The sequence below is a fragment of the Acipenser ruthenus genome, chromosome 6 (assembly GCF_902713425.1).
Source record: "Acipenser ruthenus chromosome 6, fAciRut3.2 maternal haplotype, whole genome shotgun sequence".
Classification (NCBI taxonomy): Eukaryota; Metazoa; Chordata; class Actinopteri; order Acipenseriformes; family Acipenseridae; genus Acipenser; species Acipenser ruthenus.
The window spans coordinates 54,679,170-54,703,605 of NC_081194.1; the positions used below are offsets into that span (position 1 = coordinate 54,679,170).

At 37.6% G+C, this 24,436-nt stretch overlaps 1 protein-coding gene across 1 annotated transcript in view; it reads left to right on the top strand.

The window, feature by feature from the left end:
- The first annotated feature begins 1,323 nt into the window (after positions 1–1,323).
- The window catches only part of LOC117410446 (synaptotagmin-like protein 2), a 93,727-nt gene continuing 70,614 nt past the window's right edge, over positions 1,324–24,436 (top strand). The window contains exons 1-3 of the mRNA XM_034016997.3: positions 1,324–1,804; positions 17,077–17,222; positions 20,278–20,392. Coding sequence (XP_033872888.3) covers positions 1,680–1,804; positions 17,077–17,222; positions 20,278–20,392 — 386 coding nt within the window. The 5' untranslated portion in view covers positions 1,324–1,679. The remainder of the gene's footprint in view (positions 1,805–17,076; positions 17,223–20,277; positions 20,393–24,436) is intronic.

The window sequence follows — 24,436 nt, forward strand, 5'->3', positions numbered from 1 at the left end:
ACTCCATAGACTACTGATTCAATGCATGACTGCTTCTTGTACTTCCTGGCAAAACTGTCTTCAATCTATAATAGCACTGTCAGTATCCTTAATAGCTCTTATTCTGCAGTCACTCAGTATGCAAACTGGCTGATTGAGTAGGGAAAACACAATACTGCTTTATTTTATATGTTGACTTTTAGGAACACTGTTTATAAGTTTCTGAAAGATCTGACAGGTTCTTAGCCATGTGTGTTGTTACTTTTGTGCATTTATTTTCTTTTAAAATCTTTGAGATGTCATCTACATTAACCCTTTCTTGATGTTATATGACATTTCAGTTGGTGAACATCAAGTCAATTTAAACTGGATACAGCACAACAAGACAAATAAATGCTTGCTGATAATAACAAAGATACACACCATGCTCCTAATCGAGTGTCTCTTGAGTTTTATCTGTATAGTGCACCGATGTGGGCTTGTATTGATATTTTAACAGATCATGTCAGTAAAATCTATATCAATAATAACAAAACCAGTACAAATGTTGGTACTCATTACATTAGGCCTAATATTTAAACAAATATAATCTAAAACAGACAAGTAGTAGGAATGACAAGAAATAATACTCATTTTGGTCTTTTGGGAGTATGTTGCTTGGAGACACTGACAGTTAGAGTTACCACAACAGTTTAATTGGTGCAATAATGTGTTATCTTGAAACGTAAGGAGTTTCTTTAACATTTATTTATTTATTTTTGCCAGCGAAGATTGGCATTGATTACAAATTTAATTAGCAATTTGGCAAACTGGACGGCTTTACACAGACAAGCCGTGTGAGAGGATTTGTGCATCAAAATAATAAACATCAAACTAAAGTCCACAGGACTGAACTTGGCCCTGTTAGTAAGAAGAAAGCAGTAAAACAAAAATATGAAATACACTTTGTTGGAGCAGGTTACACAACTTAATGATTGTTTCTGGGATCTAATATAAATATGAATTACCTATGCCACTTTTTAAGTTTAAAACAAAGTGAGCTGAGGCAGGGCCTACGTGTAATGTTTTAATGTAAAGTAATTTTCACAAACTGTTTTCTTCTTCCTTCTCAGTTATGTGATCAATGTTTAAACATAAAACTACATTAGATACAAACACGTTTGTGTAATCAGTTTATTTTCACTTTCCGTTTTTATTTTCTTCATTAAAAAAAGTTATCTATTTATACTGTGGTGTACATATTCACACACACGCACACACAGATTATAATATATTATATTATATTATTAGATTATAACCTGTAAACGTACTTTTAAAACAAGAACGCTTTGGTGTCACTTTAATTTCTCAAGTTGACAGTTTAGCATAACAAAAGTATGCAAAATGTCACTTATTATTTTTAATAGTCGCAATGCAGTTTTTAAAATGTATTTATTTATTTATTATTTCTCCAGGGGGGTGTGTGTGCAGCTCAAATGGACCAGGATTCGGAAAAACCCTGAACACTGGAATTTTGCCGCAGTTGGTCCCAAAACCTCATTACCATTGGAAATCTATTTGGATTAGTGTTCCGTTTTAAAACGTTCTTGAACTACAATTTCCCAAAGTAGATTAAATACAAAAAGCACGTACTTGTCGGCAGCTCTTAGGTACTGTAGAACTTGGTTTGTCATTTGGATCTCTCCAAAAAGCTTTACACAATGAAAGAAACAGATACAGTAAAAAACTTGGACCTAAGCTTCCTGTCGGTGGAAGAGGAAAATGCTGTCATGCAAGTTTTAAACAGAGATGCACAACTCAGAAACCTGGAAAACGGGCGTGTAAGGTAATAATATCTTATTTTTGTATTATGATATTACGTACTGATTAACTTTGTTGTAGAGTAGCCTACTTCCTCCACAGAGTAGGTCCAATATATTTTGTTTATTAAAGACTGGGGTATAGATAGTTTTAAGTTGTCTTGCAAAATACTGTAGCCTACCAATAGAAAACACTATTTATTTTTAAATTTACAATTTTGAATTTACCGCGGTTCGGCGATGTTGCTGAGTCATACTTGTTAAGAGGTGTCAGGTTCTGTGGGTAACACAAAAAATTACCACTGAGGTGACGACGTTTGCCGACATGCACCTGTACTTTTAGGCTGTAGGTTTTAATTTAATATTTAGTCGCTGTTACAGCTAATGAATCATTAAAACAACTGATATTTTTCACAGATAATGTTTGTTTTACTGATCGCTGATATTGTCAGCATGTATCGTATTTTGTATCCCAGTTGTTGGTGAGGGTAAGTGTTTGTGGCAGGGTGACTAAGCGGTGACGTCACAGCAGAAGCAGGAAGGGAAAAAACTGACACCAGGGAAGTACTGCAGTTCAAAGAAAGAATCGGCTGGCTGCCGTTTTTATTAATAACAAAAATAAATCAAATATTTTTACAAAAAGAAAACGTGCTCACATAGGAAACTAAAAGGGTAAACACAATATATAAATAAACTGTACAGGTCAGGCTGGGCAGTCGCTGTCACTGTTCCTGTAATAGTATACTTAAATGTTTACGATATTGTTTTCTCACGTTCTCTCCGCTCTCGTTCCTCCTCTAAACTCCCACCCCGAGCTGGAGAGCTGCAGGCTTTTTATATTCAGGTGACCATCTCCCGATTAGCAACAAAATTAATCACTTAATTAATTCGGGAGATGGCCACCTTCTGCACGAGTTTAATTATTCCTGGCAGAGGACGAGCACCAATCTCGCCTCTGCCAGAACACGTTTTGTATTGTCCTAAATACAATACAAAATTATAATAAACAAATACAAAATAACACAGGGGCGGAGGGGGACCCCGCTCTAAAATAAAATAAACAAAACAATGTACAGGGCTGCTTGCCCTGTTACAGTGTTGTTGTGACGTTTTAAATACCAGTACTGTACCTCCTCCTTATGTAAAATAAGTTGACATGCAATTCAGCTCTGGAAATGAGAAAATGGCTTTAGTCAGATTTGTGGAATGGGGGCAGTGTGCTGGGGACAAGGCATCCTGCTGATTCTTTCTGCAGTTAATGGATAGTGGTCACCAACTCATTAGAACAGAGTGAATATACTTTAATCCACTGAGCGGATTCGACAGTAGATACAATGTCATGAGTTCCAATGCAATTGGAATATGTATTTAACTGTGTTGTTATGGTATTGCCTTGAAACAGTGATGCCGAGGATAAAAAAAGATGACACGCTGTATAATCCATTCAAGGTTTTATTGCATGCTGCCATTGTGGATAAGCTCACAACAAAACTGGAATGTCTACTTTATTTTTTCTGAAAAGAAAGTGTTCCATTGCAGTACTAAAATGTCTTTCTCCCCTTTTACATTGTTGTGACTGGTTACAGTCTTTAGGTCTATATTTCCTTCCATTTAAATATATTAAAGTGCAATGTTTACATGCATTGGAAACCCTCCTGGAAAAGGGAATACTGTAGTCAAAACAGAGTGAATGCAGGGATCCTGGGCCACTGAAGGCATTGACTTGTTCCGTTTAGTGATACAGTAGTTTCAATGTGGTATGAAGTATTTCTTGCTGTCTGATAAAAGCATTTTACTAGGTACCTGCTTTCACTTAAGATGAAGGAAATCCTGTGCTGAGGTAAATGGCGTACTGTATCAACTTCTGCCACAGACTTCTGCATTGCTGAAAGTACAAATGACTTTGCCTTGTTAGTTGCTTCTGTCCATAGAAAAAGAAGAGAGGCAGCAACATTCCTTTTTATATGAACATAATTCAGATTGCAGCATGATTATAGCTCATTAGTGGTGGGTACATTTTAATTTTATCTGAGGCTGGAGCCCCTCAACAGAATTGCAAGCAGTAACCGATAAACAGATGTAAGTATTTACTTTCCATAAGTTGCTATTTCTCAGTGGGCTGAAATTCACAAAAAGAAACATGAACAGATGCTAACTGATACACAGCAGACTTCAAAGCATGCAAACCTACCCCACTGAGTTTCACTGTTACCGATATACAGATTGTTTTGTTTTTGTTGTTCTTATTATGAAGAAAGTTATAAGGAGAAGAGATTGTGTTTTTTTATATATCTAGAATCATTTTTTTTATTTAACTTTCTGGGAGTTTGGGGATGACAATTCATTTAATCGTGTCATACTGCAGCTTTATTTGGCACTTCTCCATACCATGAAGAGTGGGAGATGGGGCTTTTCATAACATTTAAGTCTGAAGTGATAAATAAGTACAAGTAAATTACAGCAGAAAATAACTCAAAATAATGCAAAATAAATGCAGATGAAAAAGTGTTTGAGCATTTTCTGTTCATTCATTACATTTTTCGATATTTCAAAGTAGGAAGATGCCATATCAAAAGATTGATCAGATGTGATAATTTGAACTATATGAGTTACATGTTGTACTAATTGAATAATCAATCAAATCGAGGACTTGAACATTGCAGCAGCCTATACCAAATACACGGTATATGATGTCAAAGTAACAGATGCATATGATTAGTGGAGATAAAGAACTACTCTATTTCCATGCAGCACCCCTTTTGATGTTTACTGTGATTCAGGGTTCGACATTGGCCCTGGGCCAGTAGAGATCGCATTTTGGCCTGTAGTTATGAAGCTCCACAACCAAAAAATTTTACTCTGGTATGAGTTTTTCAGCCCCCTTCCCCATTTATTTTGTGACAAATTGTGGTCTTGGACAGTGAGTAGCGTTTTATCAAGACACATCTAGGAGGCTATGGTTATTTTTGATGTGTCATTAAGTCCTGTTTGTAGTAACTTTGCCTCAAATTGCCAAACCCAACTCAAAGTATTGTAACAGTGAAGAGGTTTGCACTAATTTGAGTGGTGTGCGTGTTTGTGAGAGAAAAAAGTACTACATAAAATTGGATGCTTAGGTTGCCACTACTGTCTTTGTGAATACATACAATATATACAGTAATTATACAAAACAAACATAAGCAGTAATGTACACAGAATATAAGGTGGTAATTCTTGTTACAGCTTAATCCACAAAAGTTAATGATTGTTTGGATGAAATGTACAGAATATGAAGTAATACTGAACTGTAGCAACACTGTTGAACAGTTTATTGGAAAATAAAAGTTAATTATGTATTTCAGCAATAACCTAACATTTAATTTATGGTACGATTTGTGAACGGTGTTCATTAAGAAGACAGAGAAAGTCTATAACGTTACAAGTAATCATTTTACTCATGATAAGTAATGCATAAGATACTGTAGTCTAAAAAGTCCTTCATAATAAGGTAACATTCTATTTTTGTGAAATGATAAGGCTGCCCTTATTCTTCAATCCCTTTTTTTATTTTCTGGGTAGCCCTGGGTTATAAAGTTGCTAGGAGATTAATTAGTTTCTGCAGAACGTGGAGAAGTGCAAGTTGGAGGGCCAGTGGGTGTTTGCTTCTTGAGAAAAGTTACACTGTATAGACCCACTATTTCCTAGCTGGTCTTCTTTCAAGTTTTCTCAGACTCTTAAAGTAGTGAAAGAGCTTGTAGCAATCATTAAAGCTCTGCAGATTTTAATAGGTCTAGTTTTGTATCTATTTTCTCAGAAATGGAGAAAATAAGTTGTGAGAACTGTGCTTAGAACAGTGACACCTCAGTGAGTGGGAGAATCCAAAACTTTTTTTTAAAATGAGAAATTTAGAAACCTCAAAGGTTTGCCAGGACCACGGTATACTGGAGGCTCCAAATTCCAGAAAAAAAGCCATTGTAAAACTAACTAAAATTAATGATGCACACATAAAATGGGTTTAGTATTTTGGAGTCTGGAAAATGTACCAGTAGTTAATATGATTTGTATGTTTCTTTAATTCAAAATGTCCTCCTGTAGAGTAAGAACGATCAATGTTGGTTCCAACCTCTCACAATTCTCTGTGTAAAAAAGTGCCTCCTATTTTCTATTCTGAATGCCCCTTTATCTAATTTCCATTTGTGACCTCTGGTCCTTGTTTCTTTTTTCAGGTTGAAAAAGTCCCTTGGGTCGACATTGTCAATACCTTTTAGAATTTTAAATGCTTGAATCAGATCGCCGCGTAGTCTACTTTGTTCAAGACTGAATAGATTTGATTCTTTTAGCCTGTCTAAACCCGGGATAATTCTGGTCGCTCCTCTTTGCACTCTTTCTCGAGCATTTCATTATTTTAATCTTTCAGCAAACACTTTTGAGTTGCACTCAGTAAATTTGGCATGATTACTTGTCTGCCCACAGAGGTAGGTCCCCAATGTATTTGATATCCTATACTGAGTACTGAGCTCAAATTTGTATTTTTAAATTTAAGATACAGTCCAGATAGCAGGATGATACAGCATTGTGTCTTAAAGGGATTTTTTCTGTCTTTATTTGCACCTCTACAGTTATTTGTTTACCGTGTGAAGAAATATTTGGAATTGAAAATGTAAATTACAAGAGGGTACATTTAAAGAACTATAGGTCCAGGAAAAAGGTTTCAGGGCATGGTGAGATTGGATTGTAGGATTAAAAAAAAAAGAGATTGGATTGCTCAGTGAGCTAGGACATTGAACTGATACATTTTCCTAATGCAGAATCCATCTTTCAAGGCTGTAAAAACACTGCAGATTTTGGGTTAGAAGAGAAAATGGATTGTGCGTGACTCAGAACTTTCTTATTGGTCATATACAGTATGTCACAGTTCTGTCTTTTGAATTTCAGGCTATGGTGTGTTATACTGAACTGGACTCGCCAAGGACAGAGGTCCTAAAGCACTCAAGCCAGCCCAGACCAATATTTTGCATTTGTATATTTGACTGTATGCATGAATGTATTGTTTAAAGTTTGGAAAAAATTGTTAATCTTTTATTATCATTGTTTTGCTGTATGTTTAGGTGTGGAATTAATAATAGTAATAGTGAATCTTTCAATCAATATTTATTTTATATAGCGCCTTTCATAGTGGATCGCCGTCACAAAGCACTTTATAATATGCAGTAACAACAAGAAAATCCATAATACTTTAAATACAGAGAAATGCGTAATACATGCTATACAGTAAAAAAATAAACAAAAAAAGAACAATGCGCAATACATTAAATACAGTGGAAAGTACATAATACATGATAGTAGCATAATACGTTAAATAGTAGCAGCAATACAGCAGCTAATAGCAGATATCAAGCTTAAAGAGCATGGAAAGCAAGAGAGGACAGGTGGGCCTTGAGAGTTGATTTAAAGCGAGCAACCGTGGGAGCATCACGCACCAAAGCTAGGAGAGAGTTCCAAAGAGTCAGAGCCATGAAGCTAAACGAGCATTCTCCAAGTGTGGTGCACTTTTGCTTGGGGATAACAAGCAGGCCAGAGTCGGTGGACCTCAGCTTGCGGGCAGGGACGTAGCGGGTCAGCAGGTTGAGGAGGTACTCAGGACCTGTGTGATGAAGGGCATTGTAGCTGAGCAGGAGAGTTTAGAAAATAATCCTGAACTTTACAGGTAGCCAGTGCAGCTGGGCAAGACAGGGGGTGATGTGATCACGTTTTTTACATCTGGTAAGGATTCTGGAAGCGACATACTGAACTAGCTGCGTCGATTTATGGTGCGTGCCGGGAGACCACCATATAGAGAGTTGCAGAAGTCGAGTCGAGAGGAGACAAATGCATGACAAAGTATCTCTGCATCTGGGACGGAAAGGTAGGGATGGACTTTGGAGATGTTTCGAAGATGGTAGAAGGAAGATTTGACCATGGAGGAGATGTGGGCATCAAATGAGAGGTTGCTGTCAAGAAGTACACCAAGGCATCGTACTGTGGGGGAAGGCAGCAGCAGACAGTTTCCGAGGTTCAGGGCAGTTATATTTAGATTCTTAAGTTGAGTTTTAGATCGTACAAGAAGGAGTTCAGATTTGCTAGTGTTCAGCTGAAGAAAATTGGCAGACATCCAGGCCTCAATGTCTTGAATGCAAGCCGAGAAAAGGGAAGCATGTAGATATTGAAGAGAAAGGGCCCAAGAACAGATCCTTGGGGGAAACCACAACTGACTGGGTTTGCAACACAACTGCATCCAACATAGAAAACAGACTGCATGCGTCCGGATAGGTAAGAGAACATCCAGGAGAGACAGGTTCCAGAGATTCCAGCATACTTTTGAAGGCGGTCAAGAAGAATGCCATGATCTATGGTGTCAAAAGCGGCTGTTAGGTCAAAGAGGACAAGCACAGAGGGAGCACCAGCATCAGCATTGAGCAGGAGATCATTCACAACCCGGAGCAGAGCAGTTTCAGTACTGTGATGCGGCCGGAAACCAGACTGTAGAGATTCAAGCAGATTGTTGTCTGTGAGATGTTTCATCAGCTGACTGGCTACAGCCCTTTTGAGTGTTTTTGAGAGAAAAGGGAGATTGGAGATGGGACGGAAATTGGATAAGTCAGCCGGATCAAGGGAAGGTTTATGACTACCGGCGTAACTTGGCAAGCTTAAGGGCACCAGGAACCGAGCCAGAGTCCAGGGACAGGTTGAGAGTGTGCATAATGGAGGGAGCAAGAGCAGAATTTATCATCAGTTACTCTGCTGGCTCATTTGGCTCTCCGTTTCAAACAATTTCATTATTCAAGCCTGTTACCTGCCAGGCATTCACAATAACGCAGCCGATGCTCTTTCTCCTCTCCAGATTCCCAGATTACGTCAACTAGCTCCCGCAGCAGCCGCACAACCTCTTCAAATCCCTCGATTCCAGGACCTGATATTCAAATAAATACAACAATCTCCAACCTGCTTCAATCCGCTCTGTGCTACATGGCAGCTGCCTTGGCAACATCTACAAGGTCTTCATACTCCACAGCATGGTCTACCTTCTCAACCTTCTGCACCCAAAATCAAATTCAACCCATTCCGTTTAACCAGGACTGGATTCTGGCTTTTATAGCCCACGGAAGAGACTCCCTAAACCTTGCACCAGCAACCAATACCATTATCACCTCATATCTGTACCATCTCCGACCCTATTATCAATCCCAGAAATCCAGTTGATGCTTAGAGGGATAGCAAAAACTTCAGCCTCTGTTTCCACATCTCAGTTACCTATATCATCAGACCTTCTCCTCTCACTGATTCTGAGCCTCCGGAAAGGTTGTTTTTCCCCTTTCGAAGATCTACTGATGGAAACCCTATGCCTTACCGCCTTCTTTGAATTCCTGAGATGTGCCACATTTTCCATCAGTTCCACCAGTCTCCAGCTTCCCTTCCCTTGGTATTTGTCCCAGCGATATTAGCCTAGTACCTGACTCCCACTGTTTGTCTTGTATGTTTTTCATTCTAGTATACTTGATGCGCGGCACATCTTTGTTTGTCCCATCGGTGTGGGATTCTGCAGGGAACCGGAGGTCCATCTTTTGGGGGGTAGTGACACTCACTTCCGACCTCAGGTTGGACTCTACACCCGCGAGCCTCTATTGAAGGAGGTCCTCACCCCGTGAGTCAGATGGGACCCCCGGCCATACTGTGTATCGGTGGAACTAAGCATTCTACTTCGTCTCACCAGGTTGAGACTACTCTAATTCCCTTAATCGAATTACCTGCTCATCGCTCTCAGCGATCGAGTCCCAAACTAACCTAACACCTTACCATTCTTTCCTCTTTCTGTCGACATGCACAGCGAGCTGGACATCTGTTATGTGTTTTCAAGGTATCTGGGGGTTGCTGGAACAACCAGCCTTGGAGGCAGCGCCTCTTCCCAGCAAGGCTCCACCACGACGAGGCCCTTTTTTCCTCAGCTTTGAATATACGGCCGTTAAGTGGAAATGGCCGAAACTCTCTACGTAGCCCCTGCTGTCGCCCCGTGAACTAATATTGCTTCTGTTCAAATCTAGTAAATATATATATATATATATATATATATATATATATATATATATATATATATATATATATATATATATCATTTAAATCTAATAAAAATATGTAAATATGGTAACTAGCAAACTAGGTTAGCAACACTAAAATCGAAAGAAAAAAAAAATCATTACATTTTTTGCCAGGGAAAGTTTGTCTTGAAATGCTTCTAAACAGTAAACTTCACGCTTGACCACAAAGTTGACTAAAATAATTTTATAAATTAACACGATTTTTTCTAATCCGCAAATACCTTAGTGACTATGGCATTTTTTTTTTTTTTTTTTTTTGTAACTTTACTAGATTGGTGCATTTAAATGTCAGGTTCATGCATTAAGAAAGCAGCATCACTTATTTGCTAATTTCCAAAAAACATAAATAATACCTTACATTTAAAAGATTAGTCTGTGCATTGCTGGAGCCGTTTCTGGGTTTCTTTGTAACCAATAGAAGATCAGCTTTTCCGACAGCTAGCCAATCAGAAATGATAGGGGTGGGATGTAAACACTTTTTAAAATGTTTGTGTGTAGGTGCAAGACTTCAGCAATTTAGTTTTCAGAAACTTGCGTGGCTCTCTAGAAATATACCCGGAGTGTCTTTCCAGCAACAGAACAAACATAGGACAAATAAATAAATAAAAACTACTTGTCCGACAGGCAAAGTATAACGGCAAAACTTGTTGTCGGGTGATACGAATTGCACACCCCTGTGGTGGTCTTGTTCTTTAGACTGACCCATGTTTGTTTTTTCTTCAAAGGTTTCGGTGTATGTCCATGTTTATTGCAGCACCGCACTCCTGCAATATAACCTCAACCTTATTAATCTGTAATGTACAGTAATTAATTCTTAAGTCAAAGAGGCACTCACAAACCACATTAATGTTGATGTTCCTGCCACCCATATGCAGATACATAGGATCTGTTAAATTATTCAATTGATTTACACAGTGGCAGATGTACTGTTGTCTGGATCATTTAACAAGGTCCCTTAGTATTCCAAGGTCCAACTACCAATAACACAATATTTGGCTAGATCTCACTAAAGTCCTGATAATACAGATGTGTTAAAATTATGCTACAGTGTATTAAAAGTAATACAATCTAGGAATAGGAATAATCTCCCTGAAATGTGTTATTTAAGCACACTTGCATAGACAAAGCAGTCAGGACTTGCCTATAAGTCTATTCTGCATTGTATTCAGTAATTAAAAAAGAAAACAAATTGTACTGGACAGCACCCTAATCCTAAAAGCTTTTAAAGACTCAAGCTTTGCCATCTGTAAAGGAATTCATTGTATTTAGAACATGGCAGAAGGGTATAAATCTGATTATTGCCCATTTCTCTAGGGATTCAAAGCCACAGTGTTTTAAATTGAAAGTCAAGTCCTTCAAGCTTCTGCTGATCTACATTTGGTTTGCCTGCAATGTTTTATAGATTAGGCTACTTGCTAATTATTTCTGCCAGTGAACATTTGGGTTTATTACATAGGAATTCTGCTCCTCCAATGAAAATAAAATGAATAGAGTTTTCATTCACGCAAGTCAATAAGTGTGCAACCTTGTAAACCAGATTAGTGTATGTTCGTAATGAGGTTTGGGATTGGCCATGTGCACTCTGCCATTCAAAGGAGATTAGAAACCTCAGGAGACAGGCTGTGCAAGTGAAGCACAGCCCAAGGTTTTTTTGTTTTTTTTTTAACACAGGTTAACCACTGCAGAACTAATGGTATTTACCTGACTTTGATAGGGCAACAGTCACATCACAGATCAGTTTGATAAGATTAAGGAAAACCAGTGTAGTGTTATATTTTCTTTGTAACATGATGAAACATAGAGAATAGGAGCTGATTTTAATAAGCATTTTCCTATGGGTGCCTGTTTGTCTTTAGTGCTTGACGGTACTGTAAGGGGGGAAGCAGTGGTGAATTGACACACTTAGATTGGGTATTCCAAAAAATGGAGAAAGGTAATAGAGTAAAAAAAAAAAATGCTCTGCAAGAATGCACAGTGAACTGCAGTGCAACATCAGGAGTGCAACATCAGGAGTGCAAGCATCTCATAAATGATGTCCAGTGAGCTTCAGTGAATGTCTAAATCTCCAGTGCCTTGAGAAGGCTTGAGTGAGCCTAGATATATGACCCTTAAGTATATTAATAAGCTTGAGGATTACGTATCTTGCCACTTTTTAAAATAAATCTTATTGCACATGAGGAAACACACACAAATTGTCCAGCTAGGTGTTTTATAAAAGACATGGCATACGATGATGGCTACTAACATTTTTAATCCAAACAACCTACAGTATACTGATATTAAAAACTTGCCAATTATCCACGAGTATGTTTAAATATATATATATTTATATATATATATATATATATATTTATATATATATATATATATATATATATATATATATATATATATATATATATATACAGTACTGTGCATAAGTTTTAGGCAGGTGTGAAAAAATGCTGTAAAGTAAGAATGCTTTCAAAAATAGACATGTTAATAGTTTATATTTATCAATTAACAAAATGCAAAGTGAGTGAACAGAAGAAAAATCTACATCAAATCAATATTTGGTATGACCACCCTTTGCCGTCAAAACAGCAGAATAATTATTGTACATAAAACTGCCCTGACTCAGAATATTAGTATTTAAATTTTTAAAAAAAATATATATTTAAAGCACTGTGCAGTAAAATTGGTATTTGTCTTGGATGTTGACCTCTCAATGAGGGAAAGGATACTGTACCAGATAATACTGTAACGTCAGCAGGGCATAAAGCTGATTGTAATGTCTTCTGAGCTTGATAAAATTATTATTATTATTTATTTTTTTTTACTGTCCTGTACTGACCAATATTAATTTCCACTACATTGACTATGTCCTGCTTTACTAAATAAATCACACTTTGATGTAAAGCTGCCAGTGGGAAAGGGGCTTTAGTCTCCTGAAACCAAGTTCCAAGCCACAAAGTGGCAAACAGGCAGTAAATTACTTTAGGGTTGTTTCTTGTAACACCAGGAGTGTGCAATTTTATGAAAAAAATGCAGAGAAACTTGACAGGTTGACAAAATGCTATAAAAATCCACTTGTCCTTCTTAAAAATCTACTTGCCCCCTCCCCATCGCACAAAACACACACAAAAAAGTAGAATATAACTTGTAGGATTTTGGTTTAATTTAGCAGTGAACACAATCAATCAGTTAGTGATTAACAGGGCCAGAAAAATAGGGCGCCTATCAGTGGTAAAAGCCTGGTTCCCATACACAATAATAAATGATCACTTTAATGCGCGCACTAAAATTAACATCCTTTAGTAAATACCTTGTGAAAACAGCTCATCTCATTATTCTGAGAGCTGGATGCTCATTTAAATACATCAGCATGCATTACAATAAAAATCATATATTAATTTTGATTACCATAGTGTGAAACACTAAATTAAGTGCGTGCCATAATATGCTAAGTATCGCATGTGATAATGAAGAAAATTGCAACAGTAAATATGGAGATTATTAACATGCACAGTAAATGCAATTTTCGCGCACCACAAAGTTTAGCACCCTTTTGTAAATGAGCGATTTTTCTCTCATATAATATCTTGTCCCATGATGGCTAACTTGAACATGGCTGCAGCAGGGTGATCCTGGTGAGGGCGACATTCTTTCCCTGCACTACTCTCACTGAAAAATAAATACATACATAAATTAATAGATAAATACATTGTCATGAGATGTCTATAAAATATTGTGTAGATAATCTCTCATATAAGCATTTCATTTCTATCATTATAAAATCGATGGATTGTGCATGTCCAATAATTAATATTATTTCTGTTCAAATCTAGTAAAAACTTAAATGAATATAGCATTTACATCTAAAAAAAATATGTAAATATGGTAAATGACAAACGAGGTTAGCAACACTACAATTGAAAGAAAAAAAGTCATTACATTTTTTGCCAGGGAAAGTTTGTCTTGAAATGCTTATAAACAGTAAACTTCACTTTTTTTTTTTTGCCCCAATCAGGTACACACTTGACCATATAGTAGACTGAGAAATAATTTTATAAATTACAAAATACAATTTTTTAGGGCTGCAACGAACGGTAAATCTTTGACCTTCGAAGGTTCGGAACACATTAGCGAAGGAAGGGTTGAAGCTTTGATGGTACTCAATTGCATAATCTACTGGTGACGTCACCATAGCTACTTGTTTATATTTTATTGAAAATCCTATTATTTTACAGGTAATCCATATAAATGGAATACAACATTCAATGTAGTTTAAAAATACGTTGTGCAGAACAGTAATCATGTTTTATAATTTCAATAAAAATACACATTGTTTATTTACACGTAATTGATGCTGCTTGCAATATATAAATTTGTAAGCTTGCATTGCAGCAGCGGACTTAAGCAAAACAAAGCTTTATTTAACAGTCACCGTTCCAAGCAGGTTATCCGTCACATTTTACTACTACTAAAAATATTAATAATATTACGCTTGTCAAGTGACCCCAGAGATTGGTTGTGCCTCCATTAGGCTATACATCAACAGTCGCTTGCACAGTTTGCATTCAGCTTTTTTTTTTTTTTTTTTGGTCATCTGGGCATTTAACAAAAGAATTCCAAACAGCAGAGGGGTTTCTAGACATTTCTTTCAATACAGCTTATGCTATACAATGCTTTGCTGTCAAGATGGTGAATGAAGAAATTAAAGGTTTGCCTCTGGATAACACGAACTGGAGGGGGGAGGGATGGACGGCGCTCAGTTTTCGAAATTAAAATTATTAGTGTTAGCGTATATATTTTGTATGTTTTGTTCAAACACATTCTACCATAGCACTTCTCTTACACTGTCTTGTACACAAGGTATTCAGTGCATATTTTAAAATCGAATTTTGCATGTGAGTGACATTTAATGTGTGAATTTATAGTTAAAGCCCAGTGAAATTATTATTTTTTATATAATTTTTTATTTTATTTTTCACAAATTTCGTTTTATTTTGTTTTATCCACACAAAAAATGCTGTTTTATTTAGTGTTATTACAGAGACAAATTAATAAAATAACTCAAATAGATTTATAAAATGGATTGTTAGAATTATGTATGCTGATTGGTCAATCAGGGTTCAAAGCCGTGACAATATCCACGATATAGTAAAGTATAGAGTAGAGTATTATTTTGGTATAAACAGACCTAGCATAGAAAAATGTAGTTACTTTAATTTCTCATTAGCGACAGTAACGGTAATGTACGTGAAGTCCCCCACTATTTTTAGCTGCCTATTTACAGTAAATACTGCCCATGCCCTCTATAAGAATGCAATAAGATAAAATAAAAATACAAAAATACTTTTATTACTGCACAGTGGAAATTAAATCAGCATGAAGGATATTAAATCAACAAACACAAAAAATGGCTTATATCAGAATGTTGTACAATTTCAGCATTAACTTTGAGAAAAAAACAACGTTCACAGTCACGGAAACCACAAGGGTACATGAGACAAGAAATCACAGTATTGGATAAGCTGGCATTCTGGCACTTGAGCCCAAACAGCATGGCAGTAGTATCTATGGAGGTGTCAAAATTATTCTTAACTCCATTTTTCACACTGTCACTTAGTTTCACAGTGGCACATTCATAATACATTCCTACAACATATTTCTATCCACTGATTCCTGAGTGGCTATCTCCAGTGGATTAAACAGTTGGGCAAGAGAAGACAATTCTTTGCACCATTGTATAACTGTTATGCACGGTTTAGGCATTTTAGAAACAAACATCTCTTCTCTTCCATCACAATTTTAATTCCCAAACGATATGCTCCAAACCGTACATCTGCGCAAGCGCTAGTCAGAGCTTCCGTTTCCCGTCAGACCGTGTCTATGGTAACGGCTGAGTCTTGACAACTGCGATTACAAGTATTTAAAATTAAAAATGTCATTCTCGTTTGCTTTATAATGGCTTTTCATTTTATTTCATTTTGTATTTGTATTTTGTTTTATTTTGTTTTATGTGTTGCATTTCTTTTTATTTTGTGCTATTTCGTATTTGTAAAAAACACGGGGCTCTATAGTATTCATCACACATTGTCAAACGTTTTCTGTTAACAGAAGACAAAAAATAAAACATACAGTGCTTGAATGCCACCTGATGAAAACTACCTTTGAATACCTGGCTAACAATCGCACCTTTGAACCCTACAATGTTTTCTAATCCTCTAATACCTTAGCGACTATGGTGTTTTTTTTCTTTTTTAAACTTTACTAGATTGCTGCATTTAAAAGATTAGTCTGTGATTTCTGGGTTTCTTTGTAACCAATAGAAGATCAGCTTTTTTTCATCACAGTTGGATAAGTCTCTCTCTCTCTCTCTCTCTCTCTCTCTCTCTCTCTCTCTCTCTGCCACTGGGGATAATAATTTGTCCGTGGCTGTTAATCTTGATATATTTTTTTCAGCTCCTGCCTGCTGTACCTGTAATTTTCTTTTAACATCCATTTTTCAGTGTTTCAGTTGAATTTGTTCAGTAGTACTTATTGATTATTGCTCTGATTATGGATTTTGGTATTCCATATTTCTTTGATATTGTTCTGTCGTAATTTCCTTTTCATAGTAGTGTATTAAAATATGGAATATAATTACATTGCAGTTTATTTAAGTTATTTAAGTGTAATTACCATACAATCTAACTGCCTGCTATACAAATATGTCTGGTAAATCAGTCTGACCACACATTCTGTGAGCCTGTGCTTCATTCATGTCCTTCTCATAATAAAAGAACACTTGTACAGTTGGCTGAATAGTTTGTTGGAATATAATGCCCCAACATTATGGATTAATTAAGATGGATACTGTAACATCATCCTTGGGGAAGTGTGTTGGGTGCCTTTGGTCATGGCCTTCTAAAAGTATCTAACTTGAGGTTACTGTCCCTCCAAAAACGGATGGATTTCCTTGGCCAATTATTATTATTATTATTATTATTATTATTATTATTATTATTATTATTATTATTATTATTATTATGTAACATTTTCAGTTTCCAATTGTAGAAAATACTGACATTTTAATTGTTACTAAAAGGGTGAATAATTCTTCTTCAGTGAAATCACAAACAGATCTGTCTATCAGCTCGCTGTGCCACCAGCATCTCACTCTTTTTGTCATTAACTCATTGTTTCTCCCTTTTGTGTGACAGGCAATTAAAGCTGTTGAACTTTGATCCGAGAAAACTGAAGATCATGACTGGGGAATGGTTTGATGAGATGAAATGTCGACGCTATGGCGAGAACTACAGTGTGATTGATGTTGTCAGATCTTCATTTAAGAGGAAAAGAAATCCCGGTATGTACTTCATGCTAATTACATTTTGATATTTGGAGGAGTCGATTTGAATTGGTTTAGATTTAGAGGTGCGTTCAGTCCCAATCAATGAGAGGATAAAATGTTAAACTCCGACCATCCCTATTTGTTCCTGAAAACTCCCAAGGTATTAATCCCACACAGTCCAGAAAGATGGCAAATCATTCTGATCAGCTCCACATTCTCTCTGTGTTGCTATTCATACATACTTCATGCAGTACTACTATATACAATAACTGCAGTAAAATATTTAGCATCATCCATAACTAATGGGGCTTGAAGTTTTGGGGTTTTCAGTCAGGACAATCTTGCGTTAAAAAAACACCTTTATTATAATACAAAATCTTACAGATTTCCAAAAAACATTGAACCCAAACAATGGTTCATAAAAAATAAAAAGTAGGATAAAAATTGTTGGAGCACAGCCTCATCCTTTGGAGCATTATAGTGCCGCCTGCTAAAAAACAAATAATTAAAAAATAAAGCACTTTGTGATGGTGGTCCGCTATATAAAAATAAATAAATATATTATTATTATTATTATTATTATTATTATTATTATTATTATTATTATTATTATTATTATTATCTATGCAACGTGTTCATCCTGGTGAACAAAAATATTAGGCAGAGGAGCATCCTATACTCCCCCTGAAGGAAAGAGGCTGAGAGATTTGCGGAGAATTCCTATTTGCTAAAAATTGGTGCACAGGTTCATCCCGGTGAACAAAGAGCAGTTGTCAAAAATAAAAATTTGTGTAAACATATATAATTATGGCCACCTACACCACATCACACATTTTGTTGAATGCACAAAAATATCAAAAATAAAAATAGTGAACGAGTGACGAAATTGAATGTCCCAGGCAGGGCCGGCACAAGGATTTTTGCCGCCCTCCCTTTTCACTGTTTTTTAAAATTATATATATATATAACAAAACTATATACCACAATGCATGAGCTTAGAGTTATAAATAACAATTGATACAGGATATGCAGGTTACTTTAAACACATCGTATTTGTACAGTACCATATTTGGTTCCTTAACTACTATAAAACTAGTATCTAACATGTAGCTTAGTGATCATATAATTGTGCCCAGCAAGTCCTCCAGTACTTTTTTCTATAGGCAGATCTTGACTTAAGATTTAACTTTAAAGAATTAAAGAATCTTTACCGATGTGTTATGAAAATACTTAAATGGCACACAACCGCTCTAATTTCAGTGCCTGGGTACTGATGAAGCGATCTCTCTTCCTTGTTGTGTCAATGCAATAATAAGCTGTGCGGAAATCAAATATTTTTTTCTGCGCCTTCAAGCAGTGTTGCCAATTTAGCAGATTTCTCGCCAAATCTAGTGACTTTAAGGGCTGACTTGGTGAGATTTGTTGTCAAAAGCAACTCTAACGATTTCCAGGACAGTCACCTGAGAATTTCAGAGATATAGAATCGGTAAAACGTTTTGATTATCCTGTATTAGCAACATCCTTTTATAAGAATCATTGTCAGGGTAATTAAGTGAAATCCAATAATGCCCCGTCCCATTTGAATACGCAAGGAACTTCAATGCGTCCTTTGCTTAGCAACAGGCTCAACAACTATGAGCCTGTTCCCAGGAGAGACCAGATTTCGCGTGACACCGCGCCGGCATGAACACCCCGCTCCCCCAGCGTTCCCACACTCCCAGATTTAGGACTACATCACTGCTCATGATATGGTTCCGTAACATCAGCAATATGTTTTGCAGAACAAGAAACAGTGATCTAAGACGTTGAACATTTTACAACTAAAGAAATGTGAGGTATAAAATGTAATTATGTATCATTTTTGCCACCCCCTTCAATTTGCCGCCCTAGGCAGCCGCTTGTTCTGCCTGTATGGTTACGCTGCCCCTGGTCTCAGGGAAAAAGTTGTTTGCTCTTGCTCCTTCCATTATTGTTTGAATTGTTCTTAAAGAATTGGCTTTGTGACATTTAGAGAAAGCAGGCATATGGAATGGAATTAAGCGTCACTGTATAATGAAACTGGCCCCCTGGCAGCATACCTGTCTGACCCTGCACAGCAGAGCGCCGCTTTTATTTATTTTTATTTATTTTTTTATATAACAACATTTTAAATCAAATACTGGGAACACCTAAGTTATATAAATGAATCACTATCAAAAAATTCTGATACACTATAAATCAGACATCAGTTATAAAAAAAAAAGAATCATCTTGCCACCTAGAATGAATTTCTGTAGAGTGGAAATGTTAATATTGTTGTGAGCATATCGATTTCTGTATTTAAAACAGTAAGCATATACACAATAACATATCATCAAGCAGGATTCTATTTGCAGATTTCACATTTGTGAATTTTTTCAGGAACAAGAATAACTCAATTCTGATAATAACGCCCTTCCCCCACAAGAGGATTAACCCTTTTGTGCCTTTTGTGGCAGTTTTTTGCAAGGTAGGTAGTCCCCTCGTATTTTCAGGCTGCCATACTGAGGTCACGTGAACACTGAAGTAACAGCTGCAAAGATCCACAGTACATTTGTATCTTGATGTTTGGTACAAAGCTGTCTTACCAGTGTATTACTAGTGGTGCCCAGTAAAAATTAACCTGTTCACTGTCATATTGCTTTAACCTCTGGCCGTATCAATGTAGTCTTTATAGCTGGAACACAATTGTATCCACAACTGTATTCTGTTTAATTTTTGACCATATTATTATACAAACAGTAGCAGTGTGGAGTAGTGGTTAGGGCTCTGGACTCTTGACCGGAGGGTTGTGAGTTCAATCCCAGGTGGGGGACACTGCTGCTGTACAATTGAGCAAGGTACTTTACCTAGACTGCTCCAGTAAAAACCCAACTGTATAAATGGGTAATTGTATGTAAAACTAATGTGTAAAAAAAATAATAATAATGTAATTGTATGTAAAAAATAATGTGATATCTTGTAACAATTGTAAGTCGCCCTGGATAGGGCGTCTGCTAAGAAATAAATAATAACAAACCGTCTCTTTACAAACTTTACATTTCCATTACAGGTGGTGTCACCCAAGGCAATTTTGTCACCAATCTTGAAGAGAGAAGGAGATTCCAGATTATCAGAGAGCCTGCAAGAACCCCACTTTTGCAGACAATAAACCCACAGTCTGTGAGGTAAGAACAGTAGTGCTGAGACATCTCTGGTTTCACTGCTTCAGATGAAAGGGATACTGAAAATGGGAGCATTTAGAAGAGTTGCTCTTTGTTTGGAAAATTAAGTTACAATAACAAGGTTAATGTGTTAAATTCCTTTTTGTTGTGCAAACAGGGTTCAAGTATTCTCTTAATATTGATTTTCTGCACCAGCGTACTTTGCTTTTAGTCTCCTGAGGCTTAATTATTGAGGTGCATACAGGAGCAATTTTGGCCGAAAGGCTGTAAAGCACACCACGTGGTTTTGAATGGCAACAACTTTGTACAATGCACAAGAACACCATATTATTCCCTTCAGAAAATGTCCAGTAATTTTGCCTTTATTGAATAGTTGTTGGTTTTTTTTGCGTTGCTGGTAGAACATACTTTGTGCAGCTCATTGACAATCTCTTTTACATATTTCTAGCAATAATTCTGCATTTCACATTAATGTATTGCCATATCTATTTGTATGATTGTGACATTGTGGCAAAGTGGTTAACAGTGTGCAGGTGATCGATGAACAGACAGACAATTATAATCCATGTGCAATGTTGTTTAATGGTTTGTAATCCAATTGCCTGATGGCGTAACAACAGTAAATAATAAACAGTGTTAACAGGCAATACAGCAGCATGTATTGCTCTGTTTAAATCCACAGTTGGTTCCCAAATAATAAACAGTGCCGTTCTTGTTCACCCACACGTAACACAAACACAAACACAAGTCCACAGTGAGTGCTCGAGTGCTCGTAGTGAATATACAGTCCTTAATGAAACAAAGTGCAGTGATGTTGTCCGGGTTGGTGCTGGCTTTTGGCGACAGCTCTGGATCGTGTTAGCCGTTTAAACAATAACAAACAGTATTTTCAGACAAGACAAAACAAACAAAACACTCATGATATATTTCATAACACTAGTCCGTCCTTAAATGATTGCAGCCGCTCCTCCAATCCGCGGCTGCCACATCATTTCCTTTCCGGGTCGATGAGTTAATGCACCTTAGCTCCGCCCCCTTTCTAAATGACCTTTTAACCCCAGGGTACTCCCATTACTTAGCGCCCTCACAGGTCGGGAGGGCGATATACCACCAAGAATCATTGTCTTTCTGTCACAGACATCTATAGAAATTTAAAGGATTTTAAAATGTTGGAATTGTGCTTTTTCATTGAAGACATTGAAATTTTCATAAATTCGCACTTTCTAATTAATGAGACAAGTTGATTCATTCATAACTATGAACAATCAAAGTTGGTAACTGTTGTAATACTAAAATAAATATATACAGTTATTTGACAGATGTTGTACTGCAGTACAGCTATGGCCAAATGTTTTGCATCACCCTATAGAATTAACAAATAGTGACACAAAATGTTCTTCATAAAATCGAATGAAACCTGCTGAATTATCAATCAATCAATCTTTATTTTATATAGCGCCTTTCATAGTGGATCGCCATCACAAAGCACTTTACAAGATGCAGTAACAACAAGAAAATCTATAATACTTTAAATACAGAGAAATGCATAATACATGAAATAGTAGCAGCAGCACAGCTGCTAATAACAGATATTAGGTTTAAAAAGCATTTAAAGCAAGTGAGGTGGGAGCATCACGCACCAAAGCTGGGAGAGAGCCATGAAGTCGGAGCCATGAAGCTAAACAAGCGTTCTCCAAGTGTGGTGCACTTTTGCTTGGGGATAACAAGCAAGCCAGAGTCAGAGGACCTCAGCTTGCGGGCAGGGACATAGCGGGTTAGCAAGTTGAGGTGTGATGAAGAGCATTGTAGGTGAGCAGGAGAGTATTGAAAATAATCCTGAACTTTACAGGTAGCGAGTGCAGCTGGGCAAGACGGGGGGTAATGTGATCACGTTTTTTACATCTAGTAAGGATTCTGGCAGCGACATACTGAACTAGCTGCGTCGATTTATGGTGCGTGCCGGGAGACCACCATATAGAGAGTTGCAGTAGTCGAGTCGAGAGGAGACAAATGCATGATAAAGTATCTCCGCATCTGGGACGGAAAGGTAGGGATGGGCTTTGGAGATGTTTCGAAGATGGTAGAAGGAAGATTTGACCACATTTGAGATGTGGGCATCAAAGGAGAGGTTGCTGTCAAGAAGTACACCAAGGCATCGTACTGTGGGGGAAGGCAGCAGCAGACAGTTTCTGAGGTTCAAGGCAGCTATATTTAGATTCTTAAGTTGAGTTTTAGATCGTACTAGAAGGAATTCAGATTTGCTAGTGTTCAGCTGAAGAAAATTGGCAGACATCCAGGCTTCAATGTCTTGAATGCAAGCCGAGAGCCGGACCATGGCAGAGGGGCTTCCAGGGTCGAGTTTTAAGTAGAGATGGGTGTCATCAGCACAGGAGTGAAACATGAGGCTATGTTGGCAGATGAGGTGACCCAAAGGAAGCATGTAGCTATTGAAGAGAAGGGGCCCAAGAATAGATCCTTGGGGGACACTACAAGTGACTGGGCAGAGCAGTTTCAGTACTGTGATGCGGCCGGAAACCAGACTAGAGATTCAGGCAGATTGTTGTCTGTGAGATGTTTCATCAGCTGACTGGCTACAGCCCTTTTGAGAGTTTTTGAGAGAAAAGGGAGATTGGAGATGGGACGGAAATTAGATAAGTCAGCCGGATCAAGGGAATGTTATTGACTACCGGCGTAACTCGGGCAAGCTTAAGGGCAGCAGGAACCGAGCCAGAGTCCAGGGACAGGTTGACAGTGTGTATAATGGAAGGAGCAAGAGCAGAAGCACCGAGACAGACAAGGTTAGTCGGCCAGAGGTCCAGGGGGCATGTGGCAGTAGTTGATTTCAACAGAAAGCCGGAAACATCAGTAATGGAGAGAGGAGAGAAGGAGGAGAGGGCAGGAGGGGCAACCATAGGCGCGTCAAGGTAGTCAAGTAGTAAACTGGGTTTGTGGTGGGAGAGCCTAGAATAGATATTGTCGATTTTGTTATGAGAGAAAGAGGAGAAATCATGACAGGTAAGAGAGGAGGATGGACAGGAGTAGGATCTGTCCGTGGATAGATGTAGGATTTGGTCAATGGTCTTAAAAAGAACATTGGGTTTACCGTGTCCCATAGTTATGATTTCAGAGAAGGATTTCACCCTGGCCGCGGCAAGCGCACGTCTGTAACCCGCCGGATGGTCGGTCCAGATCTCTCTGTGAACCGTTAATCCAGACGACCTCCACTTGTACTCAAGCTTGCGGCAGGCAGACTTAAGCAATCGAAGTTCGAGGGTGTACCATGGTGTGACAAAGTGCCCGCCCCTCTGTGTATTTTCTGTTATATGTTGTATGTTGCGTGTGGTGTGTTAAATGTTGGTGTATAGAGATGGCTGCACAGGATATAAATGGGTGTGTGCAGCACGAGTATTTAAATTGTATAATTGTATTTAGGCACGAGGATGGCACAAATCACTTCACGTGCATTTAAAGTATGTAGTATGTGAGCACGGGGTTGCACGTAATTCATTCACGTGCTGGGATTCAAGTGAATAATTAATTAGTAATTGAATCCCAACACAACAGTATATATAGACACATTTTCATTCACTCGGGGTTGGGTGTTCAGGGCGAAAGAACGGGAGAGAGAGGAGGTAAAAATAATAATAATAACAACAACAAGAATAATAAGTGTTTCTCACCGTGTTTGTTCGTCCCTGTTTGTTAGTGTCTGTCCGTTTTGTTTGTCTCTTTATTTTGGCTACCAGTGCCGTGCCCTATGTTTTTGTATGTTTACAACCTTTTTATTTTGTGTTCTGTTTATTAAATGCTGAGCGAAACCATTCGCTCAGCTCCACCAAACCACACCTCTCTGTTGTTTATTTCCTGGCTCTGGTCTGACGCAGTTTCCATCTTTCTTGATGGTTCTGGTTATAAGCGGGGCAGCAGTGTCGATGATATGTGTAAGGGTGGCATTGTAGAGGGTCACTGCATCATCAATTGAGGACGGGAGAGTACCAGTTAGAGGGGATGCAGAGACACATTCTGAGAGTTTCAGAGGATTCAGCA